Source organism: Clinocottus analis, unplaced genomic scaffold (genome assembly GCF_023055335.1).
Source record: "Clinocottus analis isolate CAN_PGR_092001 unplaced genomic scaffold, fCliAna1.0.p SCAF_13, whole genome shotgun sequence".
Taxonomy (NCBI): Eukaryota; Metazoa; Chordata; class Actinopteri; order Perciformes; family Cottidae; genus Clinocottus; species Clinocottus analis.
In genome coordinates, this window is record NW_027175854.1 from 12,964,547 (window position 1) to 12,978,678 (window position 14,132).

Consider the following 14,132-nt stretch of genomic DNA (forward strand, 5'->3'; position numbering starts at 1 on the left):
CAGGGATGAGGCATGCTCATTGGCTGCCGCTCAGACCGGGTCCGCTCCTCGGGATCAGGACCATGGACAGTCCCTCCTCTGACCGTCACATCCACTTCTCATCTGAGGGAAGAAGCGGGGAGAAGATTCTCTCTGACGTCTCCTAACAGTCTCAGGGCCGAGGCCGCGGTGAGCCAACAGGTAGGTCAGGCAGGAGGTGATGCTGCGACATGTGCACAGAGTTCTTTTACTCTAGACCCTCTTGGTTGTGTAGAGTGATGTGTCGCCGGTGTTTCAGATGGAGTTCAGCCTGGCTGCGGGTCTGGAGGAGCGCTGTCCCGTGTGTGGAGATAAAGTCTCCGGGTACCACTACGGGCTGCTCACCTGTGAGAGCTGCAAGGTGCTTTATTGGATTTAAAAACAAATGCTTATCTGCTGCCGTCGTGAACAGCAGTGCCTTCCTCACGTGGATCCCTTCCTCTTCCTCACCACACGCAGGGTTTTTTCAAAAGAACAGTCCAGAACAACAAGAAGTACCTCTGCGCGGAGAGCCAGGACTGCAGCATCGACGTCACTCAGCGGAAGCGCTGTCCGGCCTGCAGGTTCAGCAAGTGTCTTCATGTGGGCATGCGGCTGGAAGGTGAGGAGGCTCTTCATCCCCGAGGACGCGCAGGAGGAAGACCTCGCAGTGTGCATCTCTTCCCCAAAGCACGAGCATATTACAAATACCCATGTGACCCGCTTCACGCAGCCAAGGAATACATTGAGAAAGAAAACCTCAGAGGAATTATTTCTGTGTCTTCTTGTTGCCGTAGTCGCCATAAAGAAAACTTCTAATTATTATCATTCTAAAAAAAATATTTGAGTGTATTATTGTATTCTAACTATAGATTTAATGGGCGTTACAACAAGATCAATACTAATGATCATAATTCAAATTGGAAGTATGGTTTAATGAAGGGGTGTCAGACTCATTTCAGTGAAGGGGCCGCATGCTGCCCGCTTTGATCTCTGGTGGGCCGGACCAGTAAAATCACAGCATAATAACAGAAATAATGACAATATTTCTCTATGTTAAAATTATTGGTTAAGGTTTTTGGATGATAAACCCTTTTTTAAAGTCTTTCAACAATTAACTAGAAACATAAAGAACAAAAATTCAGACATCAGCCCTCTGTTTATCCGCCTGGGCTCTCTCTCCTGTGCAGATTCCCTTCACTTTGTGACACGTTTGTGACGCCACTTTCATGACGTGATCCATTTCTAACAACTTCCAACACAATAATATCAGTGCTCACATTAATTGTGACTGTGGAACAATAGTTTGCATGTCCGTCTTACAAGCAGAGGATCAGAGGTTTGAATCCCAGCTATCCCACTATCCAGCAGTGGGCCGTATGTTTGACACCCCTGGTTTGTTGTAATCAACTCAATACACCAACTTTCTCTTTGCTAATAACTCACTTAACTCACTTAACTCATTTAACTCACTTAGCTAACTCACTTATAACTCCCTTATAACTCATTTATAACTCACTTAACTCACTTATAACTAACTTATAACTCCTTTATAACTCACTTAACTCACTTATAACTAACTTATAACTCATTTATAACTCAGCTCACTTATAGCTCACTTAATTCACTTATAACTCACTTATAACTCATTTATAACTCACTTAACTCACTTATAACTAACTTATAACTCCTTTATAACTCACTTAACTCACTTATAACAAACTTATAACTCATTTATAACTCAGCGCACTTATAGCTCACTTAATTCACTTATAACTCACTTATGACTTACGGTTTATTTTCATGTGTGGAAAGATGGTTGACTAACAGGAGCTTTAATGATTTGCTGCATAATGTTTGGCTGGCTTTCTCTTCCAACACTGAGAACACAGTCACAGAGTTATTGTTCTAAGTCTGCAGTAACATTTAAGATTACAGCTCACAATTTACAGTGTAAACACTTTGCATATTAGAACTAGCAATAAAATACGTTCAGAAGTTCATTAAGTATTATGACGCACCTCGAAATAAATGACTTTCCCCCGGTTCCTAAAGATGTGGACTAAAGCATGTCAACCATATCGTTGTTTCTGATCATCTCAGTGAAAGTCACCGTGCTCTAAACTTCTCTCATGTCACCAGCTGTTCGTGCAGATCGAATACGAGGTGGCAGGAACAAGTTTGGCCCCATGTACAAGCGTGACCGGGCCCTGAAGCAGCAGAGAAAGGCTCTGATCCAAGCTAGTGGATTCAGAATAGACAGCAGTCCACCCCTGGACTCCTCAACCCGGCAAAGAGACTTGACCTTTACTGGTGACCTTCACCCAGTTCCCATCCTACAGTGCACCCCACTACCCACCGCACAGGACGAGCGAGTCAGCTACCAGCCCCCATCACTGTGTTCCACCCTGCCATCCGACTCACCCGCTGTGAACCAGGACCAGTGGGCCTCCTCCTCACCCTGGACCCTCAAGTCAGAGCACGGCAACAACTCCGCTGCAGGAATCCACTCTGACCAGCTGTACTCCAGTCCTCTCTCTCCACGTGGTCCGAGGATGCCACAGCTCGTGATGGAGTTTGTGCGCTGCGATCCAGATGAGCTCCAGCTGCAGAACACCGTCGCGGCTCGGCTCCTGCAGGAGCACGCAGGCTGGGAGAAACACAGAAACCCCAGCACCTTCCGTCTGATGTGCCTCGTGGCCGATCAGACGCTGTTCTCCATCGTGGAGTGGGCTCGCTCATCCATCTTCTTCAAACAACTCAAGGTGAGATCTTCTGACTGCAGTAAATATCTTTATAGCATTGTCGGTGCACAAAGTGATGACAGCGAGCACAGTGACATCATACTGATAGAAATGATAGTCCAAATAGGTCAGCACACATATAACATTAGATTCTTTCATATAGTTTACATTGTATGTTTCTAATGCATGTTTATTTGGCTTGAGCAGCTTCTTTACTCGGCCAGTGAGACTCCTTAATTTCTGTGTTTTTCTGTCTCAAAATGGGACTAAAGGTGCATTGCACAACCCTATAGTAGAATGACAATAAATAACCTTGTATAGAATATGTCCGTAGTCTCCGTGACATCACTCATAGGTTCATGAAAAGCAGCCGTAGCCGAGGCCGACGTGACAGACAGCTAGCAGCTATGATCTCACAACACTGAATACTGACTTTCATTTACAATCAAATTCCAGTGCGATAAAACCAACGCTGCCGAATGCCCATTCTGAACAGTCCATGCTAAATCTCTACGCATTAAAAACATTGACCCTTTGCTCATATATCTGTCTGTGCAAAGGATTGTGCAACGTGAAAAAATGCTTTGAAGCAAATTTCATGTAGTGGTCAAATACTGGACCTACAATTTTGGGGCTCTAGGACCATGTGCCAGTGCCCAAAATTTAAATTTTTGATTTTGGGCTATACAAAATAAACTGAATTCAATTGAAAGTATATGGGGGTAAAATATTGTTCCCATAGACTTACATTGGGCAACAGCTGTCTTTGAGAGCAGATTCTATAACTCAGCAGATTGTTTTATCTGGTAATTCATCTTCCCGGTGCGAACGCATAATTAACCCTAATTCAAATCAGTAGGTCCTAAACGTTGTAAAATGCACTAATAGCTCAATCCGGGATTGTTTTCCATCCTCCGTTCATGGTAATGAGCTTGAGAACGAGGCAGAGACGAGTGAATGCAGCGTTTTGCAGATTAAGCAACTCTGTGTGGTCCTCAGGATAGAAAACGTCTCTGACGGGGACAACAATGGAAATGGATAGTGTTATTTGAAATGTGCTTGTCAAGTGATGAGATGAAACCTGTACTAGAATACTTGTAGCGCCTTCTTTCTGCTCCAAGGTCAATGACCAGATGAAGTTGCTGCACAGCTGCTGGAGTGACCTGCTGCTGCTGGACATCATCTCCAGACAGGTCCTGTACGGCAAAGAAGGCCGCCTGCTCCTGGTCACCGGGCAGGAGGTAAAGGGCATTGTTCTATTTTAGCACCAAGTGGGGTATACATTTCTCCTGTCTTTTTAACCTATTGTATGGAAAGAGCAGCGGTTTGCCATTGTTCAGTCTCTGCTGTCCTCAGGGTTCCCCTCACAACATTTCTATTTGATATTGGTGCAGCCATGATGGGCTACCGAGTAGATCGGGGATAAAAAGCTCTCTTAATTTACAGAACACCACATGCAAATCTCGCAAAAAATCCTCTCTCGAACTATTTCAATATCTGGGTTTTGTTGACCATTGGCGGAAGGGGCAATCAGGCCCAAAAGCGATTGGATTCTTGTGGAGTGTGTACCTCACGTTCATCTTTTCTTTGATGACACATGAATATGAAAGTTGTGCAGACCAGAGAGACATCAGGGATGTTCCTGAAGTCAGTCCTTGTGCTCTTTGGGTCAGATGGAGCTGTCTAACGTGGCCTCCCATGCTGGTCTCTCTGTGGCCAGCCTGGTCCAGAGAGGACAGGAGCTGGTTGAGAAGCTCCACATCATAAAGGTAGACCGCCACGAGTTGGCCTGCATCAAGTTCATCATCCTCTTTAACCCAGGTTAGTGACGGCTGGTGCTCTTTATTTATACATGCACATTGGCTAGAAAGTCCTGAAGTTTCACACTGATTTGATGGATTCTTGCTGAATAATTTCAAAAGTGTGTTTTTAGCCGAGATACATTTCCAGCCCAGCCACTACTAAAAGGTTTACCATTGTCCGTTTCTAAAAAACTACAGTGTATGTTGAATTTAGGTTAGGTTGCTACTGTTGCTGTGTTACATTGTTACATTATTCAACTCAAACTTAACCTGATAGTTTTTTGGGCTAAACCAAACCAGTGTTAGCCATGCGGCATTCCTTTTTGGGGGGGAGAGGGTTGACCTTAAGTATCTACTAATGCAAACATCTTTACAATTATGCGCAACATGCTTTCCCAAAGGCACTGGAATCCTCTCAGGATCCATACCTGCATTTGTACTAGAGGAACTAAGGTCTAAACGTTGTTCCTCAGCCATAGTTCCTTGTATCAGAGTATCTTCTGATAGCCAAGGAACCTTGGAGAGGGAATTTGCAGTGGAACACTGGCGTACAGAGTCATTGTCAAAGTGAGCCCAAGTAATTGAGATCCAACGAGTGAGAGAGACAACATGCTATATATTTTAACAAATAGCACAAAATAAAATGGCTATCTTGAGAACTCAAGGGGAACTTGATGTGGTTGCAGCGGTACCATCACAAAATGAACTGTCTATGATCCAGTTAGAAAAGGAAGAAGAAGGGTGTACTTTGAGTTCTCTCCTTTCCGTGATGATTGACAGCCTTTGCTCTAAGCTCATCGATTGGCTGTTGCTTTCCCTTCCCGCCCCACTGACCAGATGTGCAGCAGCTGGAGGAGCATCCGTTCATAGAGAGTGTGCAGGAGCAGGCTGAAGGCGCCCTGCTGGAGTACACGCTGTGCTCTTCTCCTCACCTCCTCGGACGCTTTGCTCATCTGCTGCTTTGTCTGTCTGAGCTCCGCTCTCTCAGCGCCCTCGCTGAAGAATACCTGTACTGCAAACACCTGAGCGGGGAGGTGCCGGGCAACAACCTGCTCATCGAGATGCTCCATGCCAAGCACAGCTGGGCTTAAGACTCGAGGCTCTGTGAGTGTCTGCACAGGTTGGCAAACGCAGGCCTTAAGCTGTGATCAATGTTTAATACAGGCAGATTGTGGCCACTGAATTTTCGCATTGATGAAAGCAATGAGACCATATTGCAAATGGAACTTTCATTGACTAAAACTACAAATGAGTTTAAAGGAGCAATTTAACAGTTTGGCAAATGGGTGTGTTTGACAAAAGATTAACAAGAGTTTAATCTTAAATTGTACAGAGATATAGCATGAGATGTGTTGAGCCTGGAGAAGCACAAAGACTTGAGGACAGCTAGTCTTCAGCAGAAGAGACAAACAAACCCACAGCTGTGCGTTGCTTTCAGCCCATTCTGTGTTCCTAAGATCTGATGGTGGAGCACAGTGCATAATTACAGAGGGACTTTCTTATTAACACTATCACCAGGTGGCATTAATGTCATATCTGGATCCTGGGGCTTTACAACAGTTGTTCAATAGCTATGCAAATAGCTATCCAGCCAACAGGCCCATTTGTGCATTATTCTGCTGTGTTCAATAAAAGCATTTTCACTCATTGTGTTAATATTTCATTTTTTTCTTGTTTAAAACAAGCTTAAAACTGTTAGCCCTGTCAGCACAGTTGCCATCATAAGTGCTTATTGCGCTGTAAGCTTCTAGAATGAACATTGAAAGTTGTTGTCTTTATAAGTAGTCAATCATGGTTACATGGATGACGTACAAAATAATTATGGGGATGAGTTTTGGCACATTGTTTTTCCAATGTTGGATGAGACGAGCACATTCAATTACACCTGGAACCAAAATGCTTGTTTTAAAAGTTTGACTGGCTACAGCATTCCTCTTAGCCAAAGACAGTTTCCTGTTCAAACACTGAGCAAAGTTATGATTCATTGGGGCCCGACCACCGACGGCAGCAACGTAATGTCCAATATTCATAACAATGTACGGCCATATGAGCTGACGTCATATCCAGACCGCCCCAAAGCACACGGAGATCATCGCTGCTTGCAGCTTTAATTTTAATTGTTTCATGTTCCTGGCATGTGATTCATTGTTAATAAAGAGATATGGATTATAATTGCACCATCATACATACAGTGCCCTTTGTTTCTGATTTTTCATGATAAAACGATATTGTTGAATTGATATTATTTTCAAACTAAATGTTGACATTTTTTTTTTTTACGAGGGCACCATAACATTGCATTACATATCCAATGTATAATCCCCCATAAAATGTCCTCCTGAGATGTGTTGAATTATTGATACCTTCGGTTTATATACTATAATTTTAACTTTAGACTAAACTCTAGTGATCAGAACCCAGAACACATCCCTAATAATATTCTGTGATACATGAAGCCGTTATTCATTCCATGATAATGTGTTGGAACATGATGGAAGTGTATTATATTAACAACACACTTTCTGCAGGTTAAAGTCAGAGCACATTGAAGCTCTGTTATCGCTCACTGAGATCCTACCGATTACACCTCCAACCACCTGTTTTGGCCACTCTGCTTTAATAAAAGGCTTAATCAACATAATGCCCTCATCTTGTTGTGAAGGCGCACTATCTGATCTCCTCCACCTCACTGGATACCATTTCCTCATCGACCTTGACATCCAGCTGGCATCAAGTTGGCATTCATCCTGTTTAGGGACAAAACATAGCAGCATGATTCAAAATACACAGTGTTTGTCCTCTGATGGGACTGAGCACAATCTGATTCACCAGGACAGACTAACTTCTCACAGGAAGGGAACAAAAAGTAGTCCTACACTTTAGTGAAGTAAATGAAGTAAAAGAACTTACTTTTTTCTGTGAAGGGTAAATGTAATCAGTAAATTACAGAATTCATCACATCAAAACAGCCAAGAAATACTTCAAGAAAATGTGATTGACAGATTGGTTCATTTAATGTCTTGGCTTTTGCTTTTGCTTTGTGGTTACACACTAACATCATCCTTGTGCTGTGCTGGTGAATTCATGAATTTATTTGTATTCATAATAATAGAATAAAAAGGTGGTTGGTCTAAAGTTTAAAAGCCTTAAAACAATAGACACCTTTTAGAGGATGTCCAGCATTATTGAAGAGTTGGTTCACTAAATTACACGCAAATTAGACTGTGTTCACTTTCCTGTAGGGCCAGCGCTCCATGCAGGTATGTTGTTGTTGGTTCAAGCTACAACATAATATGTGGAACATTGTACATATCTGTATGTATTTTACAAATAATTATACACGATTCTAATGTCATCCAAAGTCTTAGTGTTCTCTTGTTGCACTACACAACAAAACCATGTCCCTCTTTGGGTTCTTCTTATTGTTACAACATTGATAAAAGTAATATTATCCTTATCATCTTTACATTTATATTTTATATTCAATAAAAATGGGCACATTACATTATTTTTGGTATAATCATGTAATTCTGGGGGTCCCCTTATTCAGAGACTCACACGTTGCATGTGTCACTGTTAAAAACGTTTTGACCAGAATTTCAATAATAGATTTTTCTCAAATGAATACCCCTGGTATTTGGTAGTAGTTTATTTCAACCAATTACTCTTCTTTTTACATTCTTGACTTTGTCTCTATGGGCCATTCAGAGGAACAACGAGGCGGACGAGATGCCAAAGGAAGCTTAACAAGAGACATGGAGGTAAACATAAGACTATCTAAGGCTGTATATTTATCAGAAACTAGAAAGTATAGAAAGTATCGAAAAAGTATGGGAAAGAAATATAAAATAGAAGTCTGACTTCTTGAGAGACACAGGTTTGGTAAAATATGATCCACAATAAAGACCGTCCCTCTAGTTCCAGAGGGGGCAGCAATGCAATTTAACGGATGTCAGTTGCCAGGAAGCCCCCAAAGAGGAAGAAGGAGAAGAAGCAGAAGAAGAAAGAACCGCTTCCTTTACTTCCGGGAAACACAATCCTCCATTCAACAAGATGGCGACATTGGTAGTAAACCAGTCACCGGTCGGGGGTTTCAGTTTCGAAAACTGCAAGAGGTAAGAACTGTTCAACGAATGAAAATCCTGACAGAAAAAACTACGCTGCTGCGTTGAATAAGTTGTTGCCCCTTTTGTTCGGCCGTGGTGTAGAATCGACGTGTTTTGACCCGGGTTTCTTGGGGATGCTAGCTCGTGTTAACTTGGCTTCCCTACAATGACTCAGGCATTTCCCACAGCCTAGTATCACCGTTTATGTTCACCTATCAAGCTGACGGTCCACGTCCTGTGGCCCTGCCAAGTGTTTAACCTGCGCCTGACAGAAACACAAAAATATCACGGCGGATCGTTTATTGTGTGACAAGAAATTCAGCCCAGGTTTGCGGAGATAACGTTAGCCGAAGACAGCAACGTAACTAACGCCAGCTAAGCTCAGTTTATAAAGCATAACGCTGATGGAGCTTACGTCAGTTTATAAAGCATAACGCTGATGGAGCTTACGTCAGTTTATAAAGTATAACGCTGATGGAGCTTACGTCAGTTTATAAAGTATAACGCTGATGGAGCTTACGTCAGTTTATAAAGCTCAAATGTGATGGCGCTTACGTCAGTTTATAAAGCATAACACTGATGGAGTTTACGTCAGTTTATGAAGCACGACTGTGATGGAGCTAACGTGACTGTGTGTGTGTGTGTGTGTGTGTGTGTGTGTGTGTGTGTGTGTGCGTGTGTGTGTGTGTGTGTGCTGTCCATGTTCTAGTAGATAAAAGTGTTTCTGTACTAAACATTGTGTTGCGCATCAGCGATGCTGTGAGCGACGTCTTGAAATCCTTTTATAGTTCCAGTAAACTAATGTATCTATTGAAGCGACTCTGGCTCGTCACTGGGCTTTCACCCTGTGGTCACAGGCTGCATCTCAATTGCACGACTTAGAACAATGATGCTCTCTATGCACTAAGAAACAACAATAGACACCTCAGGTCAAGGTATTATTAAAGCAGCACTTGTTCAGCACCCCAGACAATCTACAAGATAAAATAAGATAATCCTTTATTAGTCCCTCTGTGGGGAAATTACAGGATTACCGTAGCACTGCTCACAAGTAATAATAATAAGATAAAAGAAACAAGTAATATAAATAACAAATAGAATGGTAATAAAAGAAACATTTTTTAGCAGTAACAAGAATAATATTAAATTTACAGATACAATAAAATATACAGATGGAATAAAAATATACAGATGAATCCGATATTTAAAATATGAAACTATTGAAACCAGTTTTCACGGTCATGGCATTATTAACATTTAATAGTAGGCTGGCAGCGTGTTACAGTGACACAGATATACAAATATATATTTATTTTCAGAAATGCAGTTTTGGAGAGTGAAGCGACCAAAGTGGGATGCAGCTTGCCTGCTGCTAGGAAAACAGGAACTACCATCTGTGGTGTTGTGTTCAAGGTGAGTGACAGAAACCCGGTGCCTTAATAATATATCGTAACATTTGTGCTTGTGTAACTGGTCTTATCTAAAGTCTAGTGGGGACTTTCTTTGTTTATCTCATGGATTAAAGAAGTATTCAAACCTACAATATTCTACTACACTGAAGTAAATCAAGTTCATCGTGTGTTTACTCAGGCCAGCATGAATACACCAACTGATACTAGAGGAGGAAGAGAGGATTTCATTTGTGCCACTTATCTAACAACTCATTTTATAAGTCTGTTCCAAGAAGTCACATGACACAAACAGATTATTTGTTTTCCAGCAGACCTCTTGATTTTCCATACATGGTTTGAGAGGCACAGCCTGTGTAGCAAATAGCATTCACAATGACTGTATTTGATAATGGTGCTGCAGTACCGTTTTATTGATATTAATTTCGCCTGTGCTTTTCATGCTTTAGTAAGTCCAAATGTGCGTGTGTGTGTGTGGTAAAGGTCTATCTTTTTACAGAAGAACTGGGTACATCTCCTTGTCTTTCTAGAGTTCTTACCGCAGCCTCGGGTCTGCAGATAAAAACCAGCTGCTTTAATAATGATGTCACATCTATATCATAACCTGGAGCCAGGCGCATCGGGCAGGAGACACTGTCTGATGCCCAAATGAGATGGGCAAAGCGTCATCAGCCCTTCACCAGTGGCTTTAAAACGCAAAGTAAAAATTCTCACGCCTTCCCTTCATATTTTGGGGAACTCATTATGTTATTTCTCGTGATCAACAAATGCAAAAACTAAAGTTATAGTTGAGCAAAAACTCATATGCAACGTTGAGGATTTATGTGTTAGATGTTCATACGCAACACATGCTCAACCGATAACAGGCCTAATACATGCCAATAAGGTTCCCTGATTGTTTGGTCATTCTGGTTAAACAAACAATGTTCTCGCACACTATAAAGCATCAGAGCACAGAACACGGAGTTCAGAGTATAGAACCCTAAGATCAGAGAACCCTGAGGTCTGAGTAAATACACTTTGTAAAGGTTAACATGTAGGGAAAAGTGTGTTTGAGGTGAGAAAGGAATTAATTTCTGACAAGATGCCTCAGGAGAACCAAACCCAAAGGTGTCCTGTGATGTGCTAATGGTTAGACAGAGAGTATTGTCTGACTTTGAAGAGCACAAAGGGCAGCGGCGGCAGCAGCAGCAGCAGCAGCAGCAGCAGCGCTGAGTCTAACTGATGTTGTTTCCCTGTGTAGGATGGCGTCATCCTCGGAGCTGACACCAGAGCCACAGAGGGCATGATAGTGGCAGACAAGAACTGCTCCAAGATCCACTACATCTCCCCCAACATCTAGTAAGTGACAGCAGCTCGGGTTGACAGGAGAATATTTAGAGATTGGTTTTAGAATATTTTAATATCATTTCAAACAAACGACCAAGCTGTGCAGGTCTTCTACTGGCACCTTTTGTCATTTGCTTAAAATATAAGTGACATTCTTACATAAACAAACACGCATCTATATACAACGTGCAATATTGAGGTCATCCACTCGTTGTACGATGAGTTGATGGCGTAAAAATGCTAGGTCATGTTCATATAATGTCAAAATGATTGCGGTGATGTCAATATATCACATAACGTAAACCTGATCGTTGTCACGTCCATATATCGTACAATAAGACGATAATGTAGTTAACGTGACATAGTGGCTTTGAGAATCCAATCTGATTTTTATTTATTTATTTTATTATTACTTTGGCTTCATGAAGCCGATGTTGTCGTCTAACTAACCGGTCATTGTGTCGTTGTCCAGCTGTTGTGGTGCAGGAACCGCTGCAGACACGGAGATGACCACTCAAATCATCTCGTCCAACCTGGAGCTGCACGCCCTCTCCACGGGCCGGCTGCCCCGCGTGGCCACCGCCAACCGCATGCTGAAGCAGATGCTCTTCAGGTACATGCCTCAATTGTGTGTGTGTGTGTGTGTGTGTGTGTCTGTTTGTTTGTTTGTTTGTTTGTGTGTGTGTGTGTGTGTGTGTGTGTGTGTGTGTTTTATATTTGACTTCTATTGAGGAACTGTAACTGTGTTGGTTCAGGTATCAGGGCTACATCGGCGCTGCTCTGGTCCTGGGAGGCATGGACTGTAACGGCCCTCACCTTTACAGCATCTATCCTCACGGCTCCACCGACAAGCTGCCCTACGTCACCATGGGTCAGTTCAAACACCAGCACACACACACCGCTGTGTCTACACATGTCTTTGGTTTTACTCCCGACCTTTCACCTCCACGTGGTTCTTTCAAAGGACCATGAACTTCTTCACGCGCTTATGAAATGTTTTAAATAACCCTCAAGGGGGCTCTACGGGTTTCAGGATCTCGGCCAAAAACCCTTTGACGTGCAGGCTAAAAGAGCCGGAGATCAAACCGCCAATCTTTAGTCCAGAGGACGACTCTCTAGCGTTAATCTCACCATGTGCTTTGTAGTAGTTTAATAGTTAAAGGTTTTCACAGTCTGAACTCGTGAAGCCTTTGAGGTCGTCTGTTCTGTGTCTGAGCTGAACTCAGGTTTTCTTTTCTAAAGGCTCTGGGTCTCTGGCCGCCATGGCAGTGTTTGAGGACCGCTACGAGCCCGACATGGAGGTGAGTACAGTCACACACACACACACACACACACACCCCTACACTCCTCTAATCAGGAGTTGGGTGCTTCCTGTAATAATAATGTGCTGGTCTTCATTCGAGCGTCGCCGTTTGTTCTGTTCCTTCAAAGGAGGAGCAGGCCAAGGGGCTGGTGCGAGACGCCATCGCCGCAGGCATCTTCAACGACCTGGGCTCCGGCAGCAACATCGACCTGTGTGTCATCACCAAGGGAAAGCTGGACTACATCCGGCCCCACGATGAGGCCAACAAGAAGGGGGTCAGGTGAGAACTAAACCAGCTAAACACTGAATCAGTTGACGCCTGTATCTGTTGGCCCACGTGGTTTTCCTGTTAGATTCCCAGCATGTTGGTGCTTTTGGTCCTCACTTCGGTTGGGTATTAAATTTTATTTACTTGCTCAATATGCAGTTCTGAGCATATCTATTCTGTCTTTGTATTAACAACATATTGTGGTACTGTAAACAAGTGCAATTTTAAAAATTGAATTTTGGAATAACTGTTGTCGTGTAAAGAACACGCGTAAAATGCATAAAATCTGAGTTTTGAAAAAAAGTAAACTTCATGCAATTCTAACAGCGTGAGCTGTGTTTCCATACATCAGTCCTGTAACGTTATGACTAACTCTGCCACCAATCTCTAAAAAAATAAGAAATTAATTAACATCAGAGTGTTTTGAAATTGACAAATGGCTCAAAACTGAAGTGTATTGGTATTTGCACGGATGCACGGAACATGTATTCAGAGCGTGACATCTGGATGAACAGTAACAGAACCGCATCAGTCTCTCCTCACCATGTTGTGATCTGAAGTCATTACTTTCCCGTGATCGGCCGACCCGGTGCATGACTTGTTGTCTCATTGCTTGTTCTGCTAGAAGAGTAAAAGGGCTTGAAGTGGTGCAGCCGTGAGTACCGACAGAGTGTTGCGTTGCAGTGAAAACCCTGACAGCATTCTTCTCAATGTGCTACTAACCCGCTAATCATTTTATTTATTTTTTAACTCCAAACACTTGTCCCGCTCACTTTAACACGCATGGCCTTATCTGTTGCGCATGCTGTGATGAGCGTGACTAAGACACAGATTTAATAGAAGTGAAGCGTTTTCATTTCACGTGTTTCTTCCCGATGTAGAACCGGAGACTACAAGTACAAAAGAGGAACCACCAGTGTGTTGACGAAGGCCACGCTGAACCTGGAGGTCGTGGAGGAGACTGTACTCACCATGGACACTTCCTAAAACAACGTGCCGTGTCCCTTGATGTTCCTCACAGTTAACAAATGGCATGTTTTTCCATTATTTACAATAAAAGTTTTTGAGTTGATTCATGGTTTTCTTGTTAGTTACCAGCTGTCTGAAGTCTAGATGAGTCTGAATTATGAAAGAGTTCCTACATTTGTATAAAATAGTTTTAAGTTAAGATGGC

General features: G+C 42.7%; 2 protein-coding genes across 2 annotated transcripts; both read left to right on the plus strand.

Moving 5' to 3' along the window:
* Nucleotides 1–268: 268 nt before the first annotated feature.
* Nucleotides 269–5,634, plus strand: LOC137783703 (steroidogenic factor 1-like). The gene is made up of 6 exons (XM_068573937.1): nucleotides 269–379; nucleotides 478–619; nucleotides 2,140–2,762; nucleotides 3,863–3,982; nucleotides 4,415–4,562; nucleotides 5,381–5,634. Exons 1-6 carry the CDS (start codon nucleotides 278–280, stop codon nucleotides 5,632–5,634), a joined length of 1,389 nt encoding a protein of 462 aa, XP_068430038.1. The 5' UTR covers nucleotides 269–277.
* Nucleotides 5,635–8,500: 2,866 nt separating this feature from the next.
* psmb7 (proteasome 20S subunit beta 7) lies at nucleotides 8,501–14,030 on the plus strand. Its single transcript, XM_068573548.1, has 8 exons — nucleotides 8,501–8,658; nucleotides 9,969–10,062; nucleotides 11,302–11,399; nucleotides 11,860–12,000; nucleotides 12,143–12,258; nucleotides 12,630–12,688; nucleotides 12,819–12,970; nucleotides 13,840–14,030. The coding sequence occupies exons 1-8, from the start codon at nucleotides 8,597–8,599 to the stop codon at nucleotides 13,943–13,945; spliced, it is 828 nt and encodes a 275-aa protein (XP_068429649.1). The 5' UTR covers nucleotides 8,501–8,596; the 3' UTR covers nucleotides 13,946–14,030.
* Nucleotides 14,031–14,132: the final 102 nt, after the last annotated feature.

Bases quoted from the DNA above. Each gene is read 5' to 3' on its own strand.
- LOC137783703 (XM_068573937.1), top strand. From the start codon at position 278: ATGGAGTTCAGCCTGGCTGCGGGTCTGGAGGAGCGCTGTCCCGTGTGT. The intron at 620-2,139 runs GTGAGGAGGCTC...TCATGTCACCAG, and splicing joins TGTGGGCATGCGGCTGGAAG to CTGTTCGTGCAGATCGAATA. The intron at 2,763-3,862 runs GTGAGATCTTCT...TTCTGCTCCAAG, and splicing joins TCTTCTTCAAACAACTCAAG to GTCAATGACCAGATGAAGTT.
- psmb7 (XM_068573548.1), top strand. From the start codon at position 8,597: ATGGCGACATTGGTAGTAAACCAGTCACCGGTCGGGGGTTTCAGTTTC. The intron at 10,063-11,301 runs GTGAGTGACAGA...TTCCCTGTGTAG, and splicing joins TCTGTGGTGTTGTGTTCAAG to GATGGCGTCATCCTCGGAGC. The intron at 12,259-12,629 runs GTCAGTTCAAAC...TCTTTTCTAAAG, and splicing joins GCTGCCCTACGTCACCATGG to GCTCTGGGTCTCTGGCCGCC.